This window comes from Ranitomeya variabilis, chromosome 3 (assembly GCF_051348905.1).
Source record: "Ranitomeya variabilis isolate aRanVar5 chromosome 3, aRanVar5.hap1, whole genome shotgun sequence".
Taxonomy (NCBI): domain Eukaryota; kingdom Metazoa; phylum Chordata; class Amphibia; order Anura; family Dendrobatidae; genus Ranitomeya; species Ranitomeya variabilis.
Window position 1 is genome coordinate 79771924 of NC_135234.1, and position 24148 is coordinate 79796071.

Below are 24148 nucleotides of genomic sequence, written 5' to 3' on the forward strand. Positions count from 1 at the left end.
AACCTTAAAAATAAACGCAATTAAACAAAATCGAAAAAGAGAAGGGAGGGTGGGTGGGGATTTCAGCAACCGCTGGACCAGTAGGTGAGCGTGGCAGTTGCTGAGGTGAAATTGGCAGTTTTTTCTCCAGATCACCCCCTCAGAAAGCCTGCTTGCTTCTCCCTGCCTCATCCAAACCCTGCCCCCCCTGTGTCCAATTCAAAAATACACAGTCCAAGGAAACTATTTAACCCCGACTTGCCCTTGCCTACCCTGAGGCTCTGCCATTCCCCGTGACCCCGTCATGCTGGCCTCCCTTGAGGGCCAGGGGCCCAGTACGGCCTTTCCTGGATGGATAGTAATGTTAATGATATGTAAATGATAAAAAAATGGCAACCGAATTTTCAAAACATCTCGATTTAGGTAGTGGTGTGTAGTAACCGCCATGTGCAGAAATCCACACACTAACACCTAGTCTGCCATCAATGAGGTTATTAATGGATTGTCTGAGGAATGATCTGCCACGGTGAATGCAGTTGGGCATGTATATTATCAAGATTTGCAGCTGGCAGCTTCAACCAATGCGATCTCAGATGTGCTCGATGGGAGACAAGTCTGGAGACGCTGCAGGACACGGTAGCACTTCGGGCCAAGCAGGTTGCTCACAGTAGCACAATAAGGGCCCCTTTCCACTTGCGAGGAAAACGGACGAGTGCAATGCGATAAAAAATCGGATTGCACTCGGACCAATGTTATTCAATAGGTGTCTTTTCATTTGCGATTTTTTTCTCAGGCGAAATCGGACTGAGAAAAATCTGGGTCGGCTGAGAAAAAAATCGCAGCATGCTGCGTATTGCTGCGATTCTCGGACGATACTCGCCAATGCAAGTCAATGGGTGTGAGAAAAAAAATCGCACAGCACTAGCACCATGCGAGTTCTGTCCGATTTTTACGCACCGGTGTCCTTTGAAAAGCCGGTAATTCAGCGCGGTGTACAGTAAAATCACACTGACAGGTTAGAATAGAGTAGATATATACACATAGAATAGGTATATATACATATATATATGTCAGTGAGACACCTATATATATATATTTATATTTAATGCAGCGCTAGATAGCATAAAAGCCGCTAATTCAATTGCCGGCTTTTGCTCTCTCCTTCCCAAACCCGACAGGATATGAGACATGGTTTACATACAGTAAACCATCTCATATCCCTTATTTTTTTGCATATTCCACACTACTAATGTTAGTAGTGTGTATGTGCAAAATTTAGGCGCTGTAGCTTGAAAAATAAAGGGTTAAATGGCGGAAAAAATTGGCGTGGGCTCCCGCGCAATTTTCTCCGCCAGAGTGGTAAAGCCAGTGACTGAGGGCAGATATTAATAGCCTAGAGATGGTCCATGGTTATTGGCGCCCCTGGCTAAAAACATCTACCCCCAGCCACCCCTGAATTGAATTAGCGGCTTTTATGCTATCTAGCGCTGCATTAAATATAAATATACATATATAGGTGTCTCACTGACATATATATATATGTATATATACCTATTCTATGTGTATATATCTACTCTATTCTAACCTGTCAGTGTGATTTTACTGTACACCGCGCTGATTTGCCGGCTTTTCAAAGGACACCGGTGCGTACAAATCGGACAGTAATACGGATGTCATACGGATGATGCGATTACAAAAAACGGATGATGCGATTTAAAATCGCATTGCACTCTCATGACACTTGCATGACAATCGCATACGTTACATCTGTTTTTTCGGTCCAGATTACGGACCGTTTTTTCTCTCGCAAGTGGAAAGGGACCCTAAGGCTATGGCCTGGAGTAGTCATATTGAAAAACGGCTCTTGGACCACTTTGGGGAAATATCTGTACTACTGGTTCCACCACCAAATCAATGTAATGCCGAGCTGTTTGTGTACCTGGAATAAAGACCAAAGGGGTCAGAGTGCTATACAATATGCTACCCCACAGCATAATCCCAGGAGTAGGACCAATGTTATGTTCTCTCATGAAGGCTTCTTCATGGCATTGTCCACTTGGTCTACAGACCAATCTCCAGCTATCATTATGTCAAAGACAAAAGCCAGACTCATTGCTGAAGAGAACATACCTCCATTCCAGCCTTTAGTCGGCAAAGGGAGCTGCCAGCAGCAGATCTGGACGATTTGCCCAAGTGCCTTCAGCATGTAAGTGTGGGTATTTATATGAGTGACGCTCATAATCAAAACTGAATAATTGAAATGTTTTAGAAATTACAGTATGTTTCCATTTTTTCATCTTTTGCATATCATTAACATTTCTATTTGTCCTTTGATTTAAATAATTCCACAGCTTTTCCTAATTGCTGTTGCAATTTCTATGTTGCGGAGTATATAAAGAAATGATAAAAAGATACGAAGTGTATCACAAATAGATAAAGCTCAGGCAACCTTGACCAAAGAGTGCTTGATATTGCTTATGTATAATACAACACCACCACCCCCCCTCTGGAAGAAGCAAACAGCGAAACGGCCTCTGTCGGGTGTGAGGGGGGCACAGCTCTTCTAATTTTAGGTAATATACCCTTTCTTTTCATATATTGCAACTCTGCTAAGTGTGTGTCAGGCTACTTGATTCTTGTAGGAAAGTCATTGTAAGTGATAAAATACAGGACTAATACTCATGCAGACTTATGCACTGGCACTTTAGCTAGATTATCCTCTTCACTCCGATTTCTTCTACTCAGCTTATGAATAGGGACTTCTATAATTGCCACTTTTACATATAAGGCCGGGATCACACATATGCGAGATACAGCCGGGTTTCGCAGGTGAAAACCCAGCTCTGGCGCCGGCACTCTGGAGCGGAGCGTGCAGCCGCACAGCAATACATGGAGCCGCGCGCTCCGCTCCAGAGAGCCGGCGACAGAGCTGGGTTTTCACCTGCGAAACTCGGCTGTATCTCGCATATGTGTGATCCTGGCCTAAACCAGCCATTATCTAGCAACTAGCTTTTATTAATGTTTTTGGAACCTTCCTGATTCTATATTACTATGTAGGCTACTGCCCTTTGGCTGGTTATTTTATATAATTGATTACAGGTCTGGTTATTTTGATGCTCCCACTACGTTATTTGCTTATTCACGCTGTGTTTTTCCCCCATTTTTGCAAGCCTTTGCCCTGTTTTTTTACATATGTTTTTATGTTTATAATTAATTAAAAAATCATGTTTTTATATTACTTTTGGTTAGAATCTCTCATCTAACGGCTACGTGCTGTAAAAGATCATGGTGTGTTATGTATAATATGGTAAGGCCAACTTCACACATCCAGTAATTATCTAGTTAGAACAGATCCAGCAGCAGCCCGTTGAAAGAAAAAAATGTGTGCAAACAACTATTTTGTCCGACTAAAAAAAAAAAATTATTCCAATTGGATCAGTTTTTGTTTTTTTTTTAAACATCGAAACCTATGTAAAACGGATCCATTAAATAGCCATCTGTTTTTTTCCCATTTCATCCAGTAAGCAAAAACAAATCCTTTTCAAATGAAAGAAAAACTTTTCGTTAAATAACAGATCCGTTTTCCATAGACTTTTATGTGAAAAAAAAGCAAAAACGGACTCTGTTTAAATCAGTTTTTTTTTGCGGGACAAAAAAAAAAAGTTGTGTCTCCACAACTTTTTTTTGTCAAAGGATTGCTGCTGGATTCGTTTTAATGGATGATTACTGGACATGTGAACTAGGCCTAGAAGTCAGTCCCCAAAGACTGTATGAACGGCACCCTAAATATACTGGTACATCCAAGTTGCAAATGAACGCTTGGAGTGCTGTATATATTCGCTTCTATGTAATTCATCCCAATTATTTGCATACCACGTGTTATTCCTATGAAAAGTGTGCTACACAAATAGAGTAGATGAGCTTTGCTATCGCAAAAATGCACAATGCCTGTCGACTTACGGATTGTTATATCTGAAACTGTGATGACCAAGATCAGGTCATTGGGACTGTAGTTTTACCATACATCCACACTAGTGATGAGCAAGAGTGCTCGCCACTCGAGTGAGCATTTGGGTGCTTGGGTACATAAGAGTATTGTGGGTGCTTGAGCGCCATGCTCGAGACCCTGCCTCAAAAGTTTTGCGGCTGTTAAGCAGCCAAACAACATGCTGGGATTGCTAGCCTGCCTAGTTATTGGCTGTCTAACAGCTGCGAAACATGCGGGGCAGGGAATTTGTTATCCATCCATGGGTCAAATCTGAAATATTACTGGTGTTAAATGTGTAAAAAAGAAAAATGAGGCGTCACACAATTCACTGATTTCAATTCTTTTAAGCTAATGTTTTCCTAGGATGTCGAAAACATCTTAAATAGACCCCAGATGGATCCCCCGTACCATCTCCATTCAAGCTCTCCAACAAAGCAGGAATTTGTCACAAAAGCATCCAAAACATGACATCACCCCTTTTTATTCACTTGGTGAGACGCAATCAATGCCTGTCCGTCTCCACCAGAATCCAATTCCATTATGTCTCTTCTTAATGAGCAGAGAGGTTTATGATCTGATAGCTGTGAAAATCATCAGCTCAACTTTGCTTTTAGCTCTGGCATTGGGGCTGTTCAAAATCATCAAATTCATCCCTTTTTTTATTTTAACCATGCAAAATCAATCTAAAAATAAAAAGTACAACTTTACCACTGCTGTGTTTTGTGAAGTTATTAAAGGAAACCCAGCAGCAGACAAATTAACCCCTTAATGACTGGAGCTTTTTTCGGTTTTGCGTTTTTGTTTTTCTCTCCCCTCATTCCCAGAGCCATAACTTTTTTATTTTTCCATGATTATGGCCATGTGAGGGCTTATTTTTTGCGGGACAAGTTGTACTTTTGATTGACACCATTGGTTTTATCATGTCGTGTACTAGAAAACGGGGAAAAAATTCCAAGTGCGGTGACATTGCAAAACAAGTGCAATCCCAAACTTGTTTTTTGTTTTGCATTTTTTGCTAGGTTCACTAAATGCTAAAACTGACCTGCCATGTCATTACGAGTTCATAGACACCAAACATGTCTAGGTTCTATTTTATCTAAGTGGTGAAAAAAAAATCTAAACTTTTCTAAAATAAAAAATGCGCAATTTTCTGTTACCCGTAGCGTATCCATTTTTCGTGATCTGGGGTAGGGTGAGAGCTTATTTTGTGCTTGCCGAGCTGACGTGTTTAATGATACCATTTTGATGCAGATACGTTCTTTTTATTGCCCATTGTTGCATTTTAATGGAATGTCACGTGACCAAAAAAAGGTAATTCTGGCATTTTGACTTTTTTTCTCGCTACGATTTAGCGATCAGATTAATCCTTTTTTTATTGGTAGATGATGCGATTCTGAACGTGGTGATGCCAAATATGTGTAGGTTTTTTTTTAATTGTTTTATTTTGAATGGGGCGAAAGGGGGGTGATTTAAACTTTTATATATATTTTTTTCATATTTTTAAAAACATTTTTTTTTTATTTTGGCATGCTTCAATAGCCTCCATGGGAAGCTAGAAGCTGCCACAACTCGATTGCCTCTGCTACATAGAGGCGATGCTCAGATCACCCATATGTAGTACAATTGCAGCATTACTATGAGCGCCAGCCACAGGGTGGCGCTCATAGCAATCCGGCATATACAACCATAGAGGTCTGCAGGAGACCTCTGGTTGTTATGCCGACGCACCGATGAACCCCGATCATGTGATGGGGTCACCGATGCGTGCATTTCCGGCTGGATGGCCGGAAGCGCTTGTTAAATGGCGTTGTCAGTGTTTGACAGCGGCATTTAACTAGTTAATAGGCGCGGGCGGATCATGATTCAGCCCGCCCCTATTGCGGACACATGTCAGCTGTTCAAAACAGGGTTCTGCCATCAGATGTTAAGCAACTCTGCAATATATTTTATGAGATAAATTCCATCTTTCTCCTCCTGGACTGATCATTCACTGTCAGCTCATGGGTAAAATCTGTATTCAGTGTAGGCAGACTTTCCCATTACTGAGATAGGAGACGGCAGGAGCAGCTTATTCTATGGAGGACCTAGAGGCAGAAACTGACATTCCACTCGAAGCTCTCCTGAAACAATAGTGAGGTTATGTTCACATGCAGTTTTTTTGAAGTTTTTTTGCAGCTTTTCATGCTGATTAAAAGCAGCGTTTTTCAGTATTGATAAAAATAAAAAATAACACAAATTAGAAAAAAAACAAAGAACAACCACCATGATCCACAATAAGGGCCTACGTAAAATGATAATATGACATATCAAATACAAGGTGCCATAGTGCATAAAGAAGTGTAGATCTCACCCATTTGAGCTGTGTGGATTAGAGTTGAGCAACTTTTACTTTTTTCGATCAAAAGTCGGGTCGGGTGAAATCGGCCGATTATTGCGAAAAGTCGGGGGCCGACTGAAACACGAAACCCAATGCAAGTCAATGGGGAATCAAAGTCGGCAGTGAGTGGAGGACAGGAAAACACCTACAGTGCCCCCCAGTGGGGGGGCATACTCGTTGGCGATGTCACTGGCACAGGGCCCCTCATAGTACGGCGGTGTGTTTGACGGCGGGTGGCGCCTCCCACTGGCAGAGACACTTTTGCGTACTATGAGGGGCCCTGTGCCAGTGACATCGCCAACAAGTATGCCCCCCCACCTGATGAAGGAACCTGCACTTTCATCTGCACCTTCCTCTTTGTCCCCGTGTAAGGTGGTATAGTATGCGGGAAGGGGAACCTGACTTTCAGCAGGGTCAGATTCTGGCTGTGTAGAGTGCAAGGGGAATGTAGTGGTCTGGGTCAATGTACCAGCAGACTCATCTAGCAGTGGCTGGGCAATGGGCAGGATGAGGAGGAAACACAGATATAGGCACAAATAATAAAGTAGGCTAAATGCAGTTCAAATGTGGTAACAGGACTAAACTGGCGGCATTGCTTTGTTCAGTGGAGGAAAACTGTAATGAGTGGCAGACACAGTTAGTAGGCCCAAATAATAAAGTAGGCTAAATGTAGTTCAAATGTGGTAACAGGACTAAACTGGCGGCATTGCTTTGTTCAGTGGAGGAAAACTGTAATGAGTGGCAGACACAGTTAGTAGGCCCAAAAAATAAAGTAGACTAAATGCAGTTCAAATGTGGTAACAGGACTAAACTGGCGGCATTGCTTTGTTCAGTGGAGGAAAACTGTAATGAGTGGCAGACACAGTTAGTAGGCCCAAATAATAAAGTAGGCTAAATGTAGTTCAAATGTGGTAACAGGACTAAACTGGCGGCATTGCTTTGTTCAGTGGAGGAAAACTGTAATGAGTGGCAGACACAGTTATTAGGCCCAAAAAATAAAGTAGACTAAATGCAGTTCAAATGTGGTAACAGGACTAAACAGGCGGCATTGCTTTGTTCAGAGGAGGAAAACTGTAATGAGTGGCAGACACAGTTAATAGGCCCAAATAATAAAGTAGGCTAAATGCAGTTTAAATGTGGTAACAGGACTAAACAGGCGGCATTGCTTTGTTCAGTGGAGGAAAACTGTAATGAGTGGCAGACACAGTTAGTAGGCCCAAATAATAAAGTAGGCTAAATGCAGTTCAAATGTGGTAACAGGACTAAACAGGCAGCATTGCTTTGTTCAGTGGAGGAAAACTGTAATGAGTGGCAGACGCAGTTAGTAGGCCCAAATAATAAAGTGGGCTAACGGTCTGCCAAAAAAATGTTCATAAATAAACAGGTGGCATAGCTAGGTACAGGGGTGGGCTCCTCTGCTGAGTAGCAGACAGTGGTAGAAGGCGCAAAGTATTAACTGGTCTAAATGGAGGCCAGGGCCCCTGTATATTTTAACTATCATCTATCATTTCAACAAATTTGTATTGGCAGTGCCATTGAAGGATTTAACAGCACAGACTACACAGTGGTGGAGCAGGGAGAGGTAAGTATTGCAAGTGGTAGAGCACTGTTCGAGCTGGGGGGAACACTTTTTCGTGGGCGGCGGTACTGGCACAGGGCCCCTCATATTATGACGGTGTGTCTGACGTTGGTTGTGCACCACCACAGTCAGAGACACTTCATTGTACTATCAGGGACCCTGTGCCAGTGCCATCGCCCAAGAGTGGGCCCACCCACCTAGGCAAACGGCACTCGCATGGGTGCTTGAGCCAGGTGGTGACCACGACCCTGTGGGGGGAGTCAGCCCATTTAGGGAGGTATAAAAATGGCCTATGGTGGACATTCAGCAGCTGCAAATAGAGGAATTGGAGAAGTCAGTAAGAGGAGGCCCAAATCCAGACATTTTTCAGGCAAGCTACGTGTCAGCAGGGGAAGGTGGGGCAATATAATTTGAAATCCATGATTGGTTCATTTTAATGAAGGTTAGATCATCAACATTTTTGGTAGCCAGACGTGTCCTTTTTCGGTCAGTATTGAACCAGCAGCACTGAAGACTCTTTCTGATAGCACACTAGCAGCAGGGCAAGCGAGCTCCTGTAATGCATATTCTGCCAATTCAGGCCAGGTGTCTATTTTAGATGCCCAGTAATCAAAGGGGAATGACCTGTGAGGGAGAACATCGATAAGGGAGGAAAAGTAGTTTGTAACCATACTGGACAAATGCTGTCTCCTGTCACTTTGAATCGATGCAGCAGTACCTGTCGTGTCTGCAGTCATTGCGAAATCACTCCACAACCTGGTCATAAAACCCCTCTGTCCAACGCCACTTCGGATTTGTGCACCTCTAACACCTCTGCCATGTTGCCCCCTACGGCTCATGTGAGAACCATCACCGTCGCTGTGTGCTGGGAATGCCTGAACCAAACGGTCTACAAGAGTTGCTTGTTTGGTAGCCAATATTTGCTCAAGGTTCTCATGTGGCATGATATTTTGTAATTTTCCTTTATATCGTGGATCCAGGAGGCAGGCCAACCAGTAATCGTCATCGGTCATCATTTTGATAATGCGGGGGTCCCTTTTTAGGATACGCAAGGCATACTCAGCCATGTGGGCCAATGTTCCAGGTGTCAATTGACAGTTTGTGCTGGGTTGAGGAGCACTTTCTTGCAAATCAACATCACTTGTGTCCCGCAAAAACCCTGTACCTGACCTTGCAACGCCACCAGTTTCTATTGCCCCCTGAGAAGCATCCTCCTCCCATAAATATTCATCCCCATCATCCTCCTCCTCCTCTTCGTCCGCCACCTTGTCCAGGAGAGTTCCCTGAGCAGACAATTTCTGACTGTCATCAAGGCTTCCCTCCTCCTCAGCTGCAGACGCCTGCTCCTTAATGTGCGTCAAACTTTGCATCAGCAGACGCATTAGTGGGATGATCATGCTTATGATGGCGTCGTCTGCACTTACCAGCCGTGTGCATTCCTCAAAACACTGAAGTGTTGTGAACTCTATTTTTAGGCTCCCTCTAGTGGTCACAAGCGGTACTGTGTAGTGTTGTCTTTCTGCAGGTTGGCTGCATCAGCTGGTTCGTTATCCTTGGTTGGTTTCCTATTTAGCTCACCTGGATACTCAGTTCCTTGCCTGCTATCAATGTATTCAGTGCTCTTCAGATTCCTTGTGACTACCTTGCTCCCAGTCTCTCCAAGACAAGCTAAGTTTTTGTTTGTTCATTTTTTGATTATCAGCATTCATGTTTCTTGTCCAGCTTGCTAAAATGTGATCTCCTGCTTGCTGGTTGCTCTAGGGGACTGAGTTTCTTCCCCCACACCGTTAGTTGGTGCGGGGGTTCTTGAAATCTCAGTGTGGATATTTTGTAAGGGTTTTTTACTGACCGCACAGACCCCTTTTCTATTTTCTGCTATCTAGTATTAGTGGGCCTCATTTGCTGAATCTGTTTTCACCCTTGTGTATGTGCCTTCCTCTTACCTCGCCGTTATTACATGTTGGGGGCTTCTATATCTTTGGGGATTATTTCTCTGGAGGCAAGAGAGGTCTTTCTTTCTCTCTAGGGGTAGTTAGTTCCTCAGGCTGGCTCGAGACATCTAGGATTTTTAGGCACGTTCACCGGCTACCTCTAGTGTGTTTGGATAGGTTCAGTTTTGCGGTCAGTCCAGTTTTCCACTTCCCTAGAGCTTGTCCTATGTTTGTTACTTAGCTGGAGTAATTTGTGATCCTCAACCACTAAGGATCATAACACTGAAGGACTTGACAGAGGTCTTGTAGCTTCGACCACTGCACACCAGACAACTTCATGTCTGCCATCCAAGTGCCTGCCCGTGTATGTGTATCCTCCCACAAATTAATTACAGCACGCCTCTGTTCGCACAGCCTCTGAGCCATGTGCAGTGTTGAGTTCCACCTTGTTGCAACGTCGATTATTAGGCGGTGCTGGGGAAGATTCAGCGATTGCTGATGGTTCAGCATACGGCTGGAGTGTACGGGCGACCGGCGGATGTGCGAGCAAAGTCTTCGCACCTTCAGGAGCAGGGCTGGTAACTCCGGATAATTTTTGAGGAAGCACTGCACCACCAGGTTCAAGGTGTGAGCCAGGCAAGGTATGTGTTTCAATTCTGAAAGGGCTATGGCAGCCATAAAATTCCTTCCGTTATCACCGACTACCTTGCCTGCCTTTAAGATGTACACTGCCCAGCCATGACTGAGTTTGTTGCTGCAAGTACTCGGCCAGTACTTCCGCGGTGTGTCTGTTGTCGCCCAAACACTTCATTTGTAACACAGCCTGCTGACGCTTACCACTAGCTGTTCCATAATGGGACACCTCGTGTGCAACACTGGCAGCTGCGGATGGAGTGGTCATGCGACTGCGCTCTGTGGACGAGCTTTCGCTTCTGGAGGAGGAGGAGGGGTGGCGAACACCTACAGCCAACTGTTTCAAAGACCGTGGGCTAGGCAGAACTGTCCCACTATGGCTGTCCCCTGTGGACCCTGCATCCACCACATTAACCCAGTGCGCCGTGATTGACACGTAATGTCCCTGGCCATGCCTACTGGTCCATGCATCTGTTGTGAGGTGCACCTTTCCACTGATTGATTGCCTCAGTGCATGGACAATGCGGTCTTTGACATGCTGGTGGAGGGCTGGGATGGCTTTTCTCGCAAAGAAGTGCTGACTGGGTAGGTCATAGCGTGGTACTGCGTAGGCCATCAGGTCTTTGAAAGCTTCGCTTTCAACCAACCGGCAGGGCATCATCTCTAACGAGATTAGTATAGCAATGTGGGTGTTCAAACCCTGTGTACGCGGATGAGAGGATGAGTACTTTATTTTCCTAACGAGAGTCTCTTGTAGGGTGAGCTGGACTGGAGAGCTGCATATGGTGGAACTAGCGGTGGTGGTGGTGGACATAGCGGATTGAGAGAGGGTTGGTGATGGTATTCTTGATGTTGGCCTACATACAATGTTTCCTACCAATAACCTTGTGATTCCCTGACTGCTTTGGCCTTGCGACGATACTTCCACATTTGCTGCTGGTGGTGTCCTAACCGGTGGGCTTACAGTGAGGGAAGCAATGTAGCGTTGCTGACTACCTTCATTCTGAGCAGGTGCACCAACGGTACGTGACGTTTGGTAGTTAGTCCAGGCTTGCAAGCGCATGCTGGTTAAATGGCTAAGCATGCACGTTGTATTTAAATTTTGAAGATTCTTCCCTCTGCTAAAGGTCTTTGAGCATTTCTTACAGATAACTTTTGACTGATCATTCGGATCTTGGTTAAAAAATTGCCACACTACACTCTTCCTACTATGGAATACCTTTTCAGGCATTGCACGCTGTGCTACTTTCACCGGAGGGCCACGCTGTCCTAAAACGGTTTTTGACACACGTTTTTGGCCTGCCTGATACGGGCCTGCCAGATGACAGCTGTTGCGATGTAGATGGCTGCCTCCGCTTCTGAGCTACTGGCAGCGGCACCCTCTTCCCCCAATGGCTGCCAATCTGGGTCAACAACTGGGTCATCTATCACCTCCTCTTCATGTGTCACCGTGTAAGGTGCTATAGCGTTCGGGACAGTGCACCATAGTCTCATCAGGGTCAGATTCTGGCTCAGTACACTGCGAGGGCAATGTAGTGATCTGAGTCAAAGGAACAGCATAATAATCTAGCTGTGGATGTGCATCAGTGCACTCCATGTCCGATTCATCTTGTAATGGGCAGTTAACAATTTCCCTTTCTAACCCAGGCACGGTATGTGTAAAGAGCTCCATGGAGTAATCTGTAGTGTCGCCTGACGCATCCTTCACTTTTGGTTTGGGTGAAGGACACAAGGAAACGTCTTGTTCCTGACCGGGGGAGCATCCACTGACGACTCGCTGCTTTAATATTTGGAACTTTCTGAAGAGGAGGCGAAAGAGCTAGAGGCTGAGTCAGCAAGGAAAGCCAAAACTTTTTCCTGCTGCTCCAGCTTTAAAAGCTGTTTTCCTATTCCCAGGTAAGGGAGCTTTCGAGGCCTTGTGTAGCCAGACGATGACGCTGGCTCAACACCTCCAGCCTTAGGTACTATTGTGCTTTTGCCACTCCCACCAGATGCACCACCACTACCACCGCCCACGGGCTCTTCCACCAGACTTCCTCATTTTTTGGAAAATCTAACCAAAATAACAACTGTTATATGGTACTCTAAAACAAGGTAGAAGGTGTATATAAACTTGTTGAGAATTTAAATCTCCTGTTTTTTTTGGGAGACTGAACCAAAACTCAGGCCCTGTGCATAAAACAACACAATGTAAGTGGCAGAAAGTGGCTGGCTGATATACGACAAACTAACAGGACTGAAGTATATCCACTTTGTGAGAATTTGAATCTCACTTTTTTTGGGGGGTGAGAGTGAACCAAAACTCAGGCCCAGTGTATAACACAACACAATGTACGTGGCAGAAAGTGGCTGGCTGATATACGTCAAACTAACAGGACTGAAGTATATCCACTTTGTGAGAATTTGAATCTCAGTTTTTTGGGGGGGGAGACTGAACCAAAACTCAGGCCCAGTGTATAAAACAACACAATGTAAGTGGCAGAAAGTGGCTGGAAAATATATGAAAAAATTCAAGGACTGTAGTACAATTTTTTCTTTGAAGTAATTGGCCAGATCTGTTGTGAATTCTGCTCTTGGGCTCCCTCCGGTGGTTATAAGTGGTAGTGCTGCTGTCTTTGGATCGCAGCATTCATCAGGTGTGTCCACTTATTGCAATTCTGACTGGGCTATTTAGTCTTGCTTGACCCTTTAGTCAGTGCCAGTTGTCCATTGTTCCTGGAGGATTCACATTCCTGCCTGGTCTCTCCTGCTTTGCTGTTCATTTCAACAAAGATAAGTTCTGGCCTTGTTTTTGCAGCCCACATGCTGTGGGCCTTATTGTTCAGTTCTTTTTCATGTTTTGTCTTGTCCAGCTTGGTCTGTATAAGGATTTGTTCAGCCAAGCTGGTATCTCTGGAGATGCAGATATACCCTTCATATCTTTAGTTAGATGTGGAGACTTTGTATTTTCTGTGGTGGATATTTTTAGTGTTTTAATACTGACCGCATAGTACTCTGTCCTATACTTTCTATTTAGCTAGAAGCGGCCTCCTTTGCTAAATCCTGATTTCAGTCTGCGTATGTTATTTCCCTCTCCTCTCACAGTCAATATTTGTGGGGGGCTGTCTATCCTTTGGGAATTTTCTCTGAGGCAAGATAGTTTTCCCTTTTCTATCTCTAGGGGTATTTAGTCCTCCGACTGTGTCGAGATGTCTAGGGAGTGTTAGGTACATTCCACGGCTACTTCTAGTTGCGGTGTTAAGTTCAGGGTCTGCGGTCAGTACAGGTACCATCTTCTCCAGAGTACGTCTCATGCTGCTCCTAGGCCACCAGATCATAACAGTACAACTGGCCATCCTGGGATTTTTGGTACCAGAGATTTGGTTAGTAGGTCCTTTTGGTGGCCTTCTTTGTCACGGGATGTGCGTTCTTTTGTGCAGTCCTGTGGGACTTGTGCGCGGGCCAAGCCTTGCTGCTCCCGCGCTAGTGGGTTGCTTTTGCCTTTGCCGGTCCCTGAGAGGCCTTGGACGCATATTTCTATGGATTTTATTTCAGATCTTCCGGTTTCCCAGAGGATATCGGTTATCTGGGTGGTTTGTGACCGGTTTTCTAAGATGGTTCATTTGGTACCTTTGCCTAAATTGCCTTCCTCTTCTGATTTGGTTCCATTGTTTTTTCAGCATGTGGTTCGTTTGCATGGCATTCCGGAGAATATTGTGTCCGATAGAGGTTCCCAGTTTGTTTCTAGGTTTTGGCGGGCCTTTTGTGCTAGGCTGGGCATTGATTTGTCTTTTTCTTCCGCATTTCATCCTCAGACAAATGGCCAAACCGAGCGAACTAACCAGACTTTGGAAACTTATTTGAGATGCTTTGTGTCTGCTGATCAGGATGATTGGGTGGCTTTCTTGCCATTGGCCGAGTTTGCCCTTAATAATCGGGCTAGTTCTGCTACATTGGTTTCACCCTCCTTTTGTAATTCTGGTTTTCATCCTCGTTTTTCTTCAGGGCAGGTTGAGCCTTCTGATTGTCCTGGGGTGGACTCTGTGGTTGACAGGTTGCAGCAAATTTGGGCTCATGTTGTGGACAATTTGGTGTTGTCTCAGGAAGAGGCTCAGCGTTTTGCTAACCGTCGTCGGTGTGTGGGTTCCCAGCTTCGGGTTGGGGATTTGGTCTGGTTGTCTTCCCGTCATGTTCCTATGAAGGTTTCTTCCCCTAAGTTCAAGCCTCGGTTTATTGGTCCTTATAGGATTTCTGAGATTATCAATCCAGTGTCTTTTCGTTTGGCCCTTCCAGCCTCTTTTTCTATCCATAATGTTTTTCATAGATCTTTGTTGCGGAAATATGTGGTGCCCGTTGTTCCCTCTGTTGATCCTCCTGCCCCGGTGTTGATTGATGGGGAGTTGGAGTATGTGGTTGAGAAGATTTTGGATTCTTGTTTTTCGAGGCGGAAGCTTCAGTATCTTGTCAAATGGAAGGGTTATTGCCAGGAGGATAATTCTTGGGTTGTGGCCTCCGATGTTCATGCTGACGATTTGGTTCGTGCCTTTCATTTGGCTCGTCCTGATCGGCCTGGGGGCTCTGGTGAGGGTTCGGCGACCCCTCCTCAAGGGGGGGTACTGTTGTGAATTCTGCTCTTGGGCTCCCTCCGGTGGTTATAAGTGGTAGTGCTGCTGTCTTTGGATCGCAGCATTCATCAGGTGTGTCCACTTATTGCAATTCTGACTGGGCTATTTAGTCTTGCTTGACCCTTTAGTCAGTGCCAGTTGTCCATTGTTCCTGGAGGATTCACATTCCTGCCTGGTCTCTCCTGCTTTGCTGTTCATTTCAACAAAGATAAGTTCTGGCCTTGTTTTTTGCAGCTCACATGCTGTGGGCCTTATTGTTCAGTTCTTTTTCATGTTTTGTCTTGTCCAGCTTGGTCTGTATAAGGATTTGTTCAGCCAAGCTGGTATCTCTGGAGATGCAGATATACCCTTCATATCTTTAGTTAGATGTGGAGACTTTGTATTTTCTGTGGTGGATATTTTTAGTGTTTTAATACTGACCGCATAGTACTCTGTCCTATACTTTCTATTTAGCTAGAAGCGGACTCCTTTGCTAAATCCTGATTTCAGTCTGCGTATGTTATTTCCCTCTCCTCTCACAGTCAATATTTGTGGGGGGCTGTCTATCCTTTGGGAATTTTCTCTGAGGCAAGATAGTTTTCCCTTTTCTATCTCTAGGGGTATTTAGTCCTCCGGCTGTGTTGAGATGTCTAGGGAGTGTTAGGTACATTCTACGGCTACTTCTAGTTGCGGTGTTAAGTTCAGGGTCTGCGGTCAGTACAGGTACCACCTTCTCCAGAGTACGTCTCATGCTGCTCCTAGGCCACCAGATCATAACACAGATCGTCAGCGCGGAGATCTGTGGTTGGGGCCTGCTCTCTTGGGTTGAGTAGGGAGTGGAAAGTGTCAAAGAGACGTTTAGGGTTATTTGACAGTGAGGTGATGAGGGTGTTGAAATAGGTTTGTTTGGAGAGGGGAAGGGCAGAGTTGTATGTTTTTAGCATGAACTTATAATGGATGAAATCTTGGGGTAGATTAGATTTTCTCCACAGACGTTTGGCGCACCTGGAGCACCGCTGCAGGAAACGTGTTTGCAGCGTGTGCCACGGTTGTCGCCGTCTGTGCCGAGTTGTTCTATGTATAGGAGGTGCAGTTTCATCCAGGGCACTTTGCAGGGTTTCATTGTAATGCAAATGGGGCATTGTAAATGGGGCAGGATGGGAGGTCATATGGGGCAGGTTGGGAGATCATGGGGCAGGATGGAGACACATTGGGGTAGGATGGAGACACATTGGGGCAGGATGGGAGAACATATAGGGGAAGGATGGGAGAACATATGGGGGCAGGATGGGAGAGCATATGTGGCAGGATAGGAGAACATATGGGGGCAGGGAAGATACGGAGGCAGGATGGGAGAACATATGGAGGTAGGATGGGAGAACATATGGGGGCAGGATAGGAGGAAATATAGGGGCAGAATGGGAGAACATATAAGGCAAAAAATGAGACACAAGGAGGCCAGGATGGGGGGATATTACTGTAGGGGCTAATTACAGGATATTAAAACTGCTGTGATGTATTTCATTTTTGAGGATACTGTTTTCAGTGGGGCGGGGGGGACTGTTACTGTGCAGTGCGGCACTATGTAGCTTTTTTTCCCATTTGGTGTCATGTAGAAGTAGGGGAAAAATTAGGGAATGTGCTGTGGAAGCGGTGCTCTAGACAACTGTGTTCTTTTTTGCATAGACGAGTTCTGGCTGGAAGAAATAATGGCTGTCTGCACTGGATGAAGAAGAAAAGACATCACTGGTGAGTCAGTGTGTTACCTGTACACTTACACTATATAGTATATACAGAGCTCCTATGAGGCGGTAATATGTGGTCTACTCATGGTGTGGCAGTATTTCACCCTTGTATGTGGTATTATTTGATCATTATGTGATCTGGTCTTGGTGTGGCGGTAGTTGTCTCTTGTACTTGGTATTTATTATTCGGTGACTATGTGGTGTGATATGTGGTCCGGCCATGGTGTGATGTATTTGTACCTTGTATGTGGTATTATTGGTGATTTTATACAATGTATGGGACACATTCCCTTAAAGCAAAATTAAGAAAAACATGCCCAAAAAGATTATTGGTCATTTTAAGAAATGTTTAAAAAGTTAGAGTGTCGTGACGGTGGCTTAAAATCTCTTAGTGGAGATTTTCCAAGCGTGGGTAGTGGGACTGTGGAAGGTTTGAGGGGTAGAGGCGGAGCTGAGGTGGAGCCTGGGTGGAGTCTCAGTATGGGGCCCTGAAATTCCTGGTGGCAGCCCTGTTCGTGCCATATGCACAGGATGTAAAAGGTGCTGTGACGAGAGATGGGACACACTGTCAGCACACGGAGATGGGGTAGCGTTTGTGGATGCTAGTGCCACTGGCAAGTTTAAGTTCTGCAATTGGATCCAGTGTCATCTCCTCATTTTCTTACTGCTCCTAAATTCTTCAGAGTTCAAAGCCAAATGTTTCGCTTCCATCCCTACCACCCATTCCTAAAGCTGGAACGCACGTTTCACAAGTAAAAGCTTGTGGCCCAAAAAACGCACAGAATGAATAGTACAAGTCACGTGAAACCTGTCTGTTGATTTTTTTTGGCTGTCAGCAAGGGATATTGGTTACATATACTGGACAGTTATAAATGTTTGCACATTTGCCACCAATGTGTCACCTTCCTAAAAGGACAATAGTGACAATTTTATTTCAATGCTAGGGAAATTAGATCATAATCCTCACTGGGGCAGGGACAGCTTTTGTGAATATATTCTATACAATTGTGGAATAGTTGACAATATAAAACTAATTATAATAGAATGAAAAATAAATGAATATGTCTGGTCGATTAGCCTGTGGGAAGAATGGATGTTTTACTGGAATAATCACATGTTCTAACCCAAATGTCACACTGTGATATATGACTTCTATTGTTCTAGAATGACGTAGCTTCCAGTATACAGACACTTTTTTGGGTGAGTGGATCCAAAAACGGGCCCATCATTCATATGAAGCAAGCCTTCCAAATGCAGTAAAGTATCAAAATGGAAAAAGCGGAATAATATCAGACCTCAAGAATGAGACACATGATTTAATAGATGAAAACTTTTGCATACCTGGTTTTATCAAATACAGATTCAGTCTATAGCAAAAATGGTTGTATATCCAATAGTAAAAGCTTATTTTAACAATATTCTATACTTGTAACATGCTGTATCAGGTGATATAGGGATGGAGGTATTCGCCACTAGAATTATTGATTCTAAGGGAGAATATCTCAATACATATGGAGACATTCAGAGTACATTTAGCAGTGCTTAAGAGCTGTGTGGCTCCATACTAAGAAGCCGTCAGGGTTGCCACCTTGAATTTAATTTATTTTTTCTGGACAGCTCATCAAAAAATCACGAACAGACAATATTTTCTACGGGCAGATAGGAAAACCATGATAAATCATTATAGTTATAACCAATACATGTCTGCAGCCCAAAATTCTTACATGGAAACATCCTCTGCATTCACTGTAAACTGTAAAATGATGATAATTACAGTCAAAATAATCTGTATAAGTTTCTTCAGCTTCCCAAAAAAAATTTATTTATTTTTTTACGGACAAGGCAAGAAAGTGTCCTATTATTACAGACTGTCCAGGAATTTCTGGACGGTTGACCACACTGAAAGCTGTATATCCTCCCTTTGCATTATTTTCGGGAGGGTACCCCTTCTACTAGAGAAGGACACCCAGACTTGGTCTACTACGTCTGAGTGTCCAGTATACGCCAGAAAATGATGCACATCAGGGCACACGGTCGCTCTGCCGGCACCGTTATAGTCTATAGCCCAGTAGGCGCATACTCCCGAATCCAGTTGCTGGGGATTCGAATGGATGCCTGAACACAATGTGAATGTGAAAACACCGTGTGCACAGTCACCATATGGTGCATAGACTAGGTTCCCAGACCATCAATACAAATCAAAAAAGAAGTCTAGCACTCCTTTTCAGCAAACGTGGAATGGATTTATTTGTAGCACTTGAAACGTTTCAGTCTAAAGGGACTTTCATCAGTCACTACAGTATCATAACAAAATAAAGAAACAAAAAATGAAGTACACCCAGTACAAAAATAACCAAGGTATATACAGGATAACATGCAGCAACATATAAACAATAAATTGACATACAACGTTCGCTTGAGGCGAGAGGTCAAAATGGAATATCATATTAGAATAGGATATAAAGGCAGTAGGTTGAACCGCAAATATCTACCCCCCGTGTCAAAGAAAGTGAGACAATAAGTGACCATAAGAGCCCACACAATGGAGAACGTACCATGCTAATGATAGCCAGTAGGGCTGTGTTCATGGGGAAAGAAACAGTACCCAATCAATGTACCTAACGTAAATAAACAGGAAACGAAAAGAATGTTTGTAAAGAATGCTTATAAAGCATTGTCTCACTTTCTTTGACACGGGGGGTAGATATTTGCGGTTCAACCTACTGCCTTTATATCCTATTCTAGTATGATATTCCATTTTGACCTCTCGCATCAAGCGAACGTTGTATGTCAATTTATTGTTTATATGTTGCTGTATGTTATCCTGTATATACCTTGGTTATTTTTGTACTGGTTGTACTTCATTTTTTGTTTCTTTATTTTCTGATGATACTGTAGTGACTGATGAAAGTCCCTTTGGACTGAAACGTTTCAAGTGCTACAAATAAATCTATTCCACGTTTGCTGAAGATGAGTGCTAGACTACTTTTTTGATTTGAACACAATGTGAAAGCACCTTAACCCTCTTATTTTTTTCCTACAGGATTCCTGTTCAGAGTCCTCTGCTGCTCAGGGTGTATGTATGTAGAAAGAAGACACTGTGTCCAACACTTTTCCATGGTTCCCAAAATGGGGGAATTCACATGACTGGTCGACATGACCTCTTCTTCTTCTGCGTATGCACAATGTGAGATAGCACTTACTGCATGTGTTGGGGGACACTCGCTTAGCAACGGGACTCAGTCACACAGGCACGTTTTTGCTCACTAAAACAGTCCATGCGGTTTATAAGGGCATCATAAACCGGGTCATGCACAGTCCATTACACTTCATGGAACACAATAGGCACCAACAAGTGACATTAAGTTGCGGCTTTAACTTATTTCATATACGGCTTTTAACTCACATTTCAGACACTACACCCGCCAGCCCCCCTTGACTAGTTCCTGGGGGTGTCCGTACACCGTATCAATGTCTCTAGTCATATAGCGCCCATGACATTGATTCGTAGTCTCTAAACACACTGGACCTCAGTTACCGTGGGAGACCACACAGTTCATTGCTGACCCCCTGTCAGTGCACACAGTTCCCCATACTCTGGGTTACCTTCCAGGAGCTCTTGCTCCACTCGCTGACTCCTGTCAGTCCTCTCTCTCTCAGGGAAGCTGCTGACCTGGGATCACCATCCCGGACAATGCCTTGCTCACTAGGCCACCTGACAGTCCAGATCCTCAGATGAGCTGTAGCTCCCCCAGTGCAGTGTCATTGCAGACTCTGCATCCACTCCTTCCCATGTGCTCTTCAGGAATCCTACTCCCAGGATCTCCAACAAAGGGTTGTGCTATTCAGGAAGTCCTACTCCCAGGACTTCCAACACAGGCCACTCAGTGCGCTATTCAGGACGTCCGTCCCCACCTGGGACCGTCCAACACACAAGTGTCTCAGTGCGCTTAACAGGGATCAGATCTTATTCCCAGGATCTCCCAACACACAGGTCTTCAGATCCACAGCCTCACAGTGCGCTATTCAGAGATCCAGTCCACACTCAGGACCTCCCAACACACAAGCCATCCAGGATCTACACAGTCTCCATTACAGAGACCACTACACCACCATGTGATCACTACACCATCATGTGACCACACCATGGTTACATTATGTAGCTGTAACCACTCCCATAGATGTGTGGTGTGTGTGGCTAGTTTGATCGGCCCAGATCTCATAACTAGCCCTGTAAGCCTCCCTTCACCATTATACAAACACTTATGGGACTACAGATCCTATGACAACAACACTACTTCAGGCTTACAGCACAGACTCCCTCTGCGACACATATCGGCCATTTACAATACTGCCGGTCACTATCTAATTATCACCAATAGATACGCCTCCATGCATATCTTGAGGAGCACAAACAGCACCTCCTAGCTGCAACAGGGGTCACTGCATCACAACAGGTACAAAAAAGAGGACACAAACAAACAGCGTCCAATCCAGGGTGTTTCATTTCAAGTGTTCAGGTTTATTCTGCCATCATAATACAACGTTTCGACCTATCACAGGTCTTTATCAAGTATTACTTGTGCTATGATGGCGTCATCAACCTTAACGCTTGAAATGCAACACCTTGGATTGGCAACTATTTGTCTTTATGCTGCAAATCCTCCAATTGGTTTCCATGGAACTTTGAACGAGCGCCCAACTTATTGAGTGCTCAGCATTTTTTCTTGAACTTTGACAGTCTAGGATACAGTCTTGTGGATCAATTACATACTCTTGGGAATCATGGACACAGCAGATGCTGTTTACACAGCGATGCTAAGGATAGGGGGACTCAAAATAAAAACCTGTAATAAGAAATGAAGGGATTTAGGCTCTGCCAACAAAATAATCAACTTTTAATCCTGTGGAGTATATTCTCAGTTTTCTAGTACAGTAAAAATGGAATTATAGCTACCTGCATGGGCGAAACCGCTGCTGCAGGGGCAGTCCTTACAGGAATCCCACTCAGGGGACTTCGGGGGACAGAGTGCACTGGAATATTTGGACCCCCACCACCTGTTAGAGAAACAGATTATTTGTCACATATCAACTCTACGACTTTTTTGCCATAAAAATGGGACATGGTTATATTAAATTTTTGTACGATAACGAGGTCACAAAATTATTATTATTATTATTACCGTATTTATTTATTTATATAGCACCATTAATTCCATGGAGACCAGAAATTGAGAATCCGAAGTCTCATGCACAAGCTGCTTATTTGTGACTTGCATATTTAAATCTGCAGCATGTCAATTCTTTAAAAGTGTTTGATGCAGATTTCACTTACACTAATGAGTGGGGAAAAATCTGCATCAAAAAATGCATCTAAAAAACACGGCAAAAACACGTGTATTTGATGCTGCGTTTTTTCCTGCCAAGAGATGCAGAAATGATGCCGAAATGTCTGCACCAAATTCTTGACGTGTGCACATGCCCTAGCTCTCTCCTTTCATCCTATACACATCAGTGTTTTCTTCCTGCAGAGATGATGTGCTGTACATGCTAATGTGACCGCTGCAGCCAACTACAGCCCATAGCCATATTAGCAAATACAGCATGTGACCACTGAGGGCAGTGATTGGCTGCAGCAGTCACATGTGCATAGACAGGACGACATCGCTGCAGGAAGTAAAGTAATACTGATGGGGACCATGGGAGTGGCGGCACTGTAGCCTGCAGGGAATTCAATGACTATATGTTATTTCTTTATTTTATACCATTTCCTCTTCTGCTGTATTTTCTTCACATACCGGAAAACCCCTTTGGGATTCCATAAATTGTATTCACTATGTAACCACAATTCCCAGTGCTTCTTAAATTCATAATGAATATTTTTTGAGTAAGCAGATGTTGCCTAATACAAGCAAATTTCTTTTAGATTTTTAACTATGTCATTTAGAATAGGAATAGATGTGCTTTTCTAATGATTTGAAATTATGGATCTAACGAAAATCACCACGTGAGACAATTATTCTACTTTGAATAGGTTAGCCATCAATTTCCACTAGACTGAGGAACAATGACTTACATTTATTGATTACCTGCATGATAACATGCATCAAGTATGCTTGTGATAAGTGTCAGATTGTTAATCAGTACCTGTATGACCATCACAACCTGTATAATCGATTTATAGAAATATGCCCTGACTGGTATATGCCATAAAAAAATTAAATTAGAAATGCAAAAATAAAAAATGTACGTATATATAAAAGCAAAGAAAAAGTTATGTAAATGTACAGTACAGACCAAAAGTTTGGACACACCTTCCCATTTAAAGATTTTTCTGTATTTTCATGACTATGAAAATTGTACATTCACACTGAAGGCATCAAAACTATGAATTAACACATGTGGAATTATATACCTAACGAAAAAAGTGTGAAACAACTGAAATTATGCCTTATATTCTAGGTTCTTCAAAGTAGCCACCTTTTGCTTTGATGACTGCTTTGCACACACTTGACATTCTCTTGATGAGCTTCAATAGGTAGTCACCGGGAATGGTCTTCCAACAATCTTGAAGGAGTTCCCAGAGATGCTTAGCACTTGTTGGCCCTTTTGCCTTCACTCTGCAGTCCAGCTCACCCTAAACAATCTCTATTGGGTTCAGGTCTGGTGACTGTGGAGGCCAGGTCATCTGGCGTAGCACCCCATCACTCTCCCTCTTGGTCAAATAGCCCTTACAGAGCCTGGAGGTGTGTTTGGGGTCATTGTCCTGTTGAAAAATAAATGATGGTCCAACTAAACGCAAACCGGATGGAATAGCATGCCGCTGGAAGATGCTGTGGAAGCCAAGCTGGTTCAGTATGCCTTCAATTTTGAATAAATCCCCAACAGTGTCACCAGCAAAGCACTAAAGTCCATTCCTTGTGTTCTTTAGCCCAAACAAGTGTCTTCTGCTTGTTGCCTGTCCTTAGCAGTGGTTTCCTAGCAGCTATTTTACCATGAAGGCCTGCTGCACAAAGTCTCCTCTTAACAGTTGTTGTACAGATGTGTCTGCTGCTAGAACTCTGTGTGGCATTGACCTGGTGTCTAATCTGAGCTGCAGTTAACCTGCGATTACTGAGGCTGGTGACTCGGATAAACTTATCCTCAGAAGCAGAGGTGACTCTTGGTCTTCCTTTCCTGGGGCGGTCCTCATGTGAGCCGGTTTCTTTGTAGCACTTGATGGTTTTTGCCACTGCAATTGGGGACACTTTCAAAGTTTTCCCAATTTTTGGGACTGACTGACCTTCATTTCTTAAAGTAATGATGGCCACTCATTTTTCTTTACTTAGAATTT

General features: G+C 43.9%; 1 protein-coding gene across 2 annotated transcripts in view; it reads right to left on the minus strand.

The window, feature by feature from the left end:
- Nucleotides 1-24148, minus strand: part of SPECC1 (sperm antigen with calponin homology and coiled-coil domains 1) — a 543118-nt gene that overhangs the window by 141958 nt on the left and 377012 nt on the right. For both annotated transcript variants that reach the window (XM_077294264.1, XM_077294265.1), the window contains one exon: nt 21773-21873. In XM_077294264.1, coding sequence (XP_077150379.1) covers nt 21773-21873 — 101 coding nt within the window. The remainder of the gene's footprint in view (nt 1-21772; nt 21874-24148) is intronic.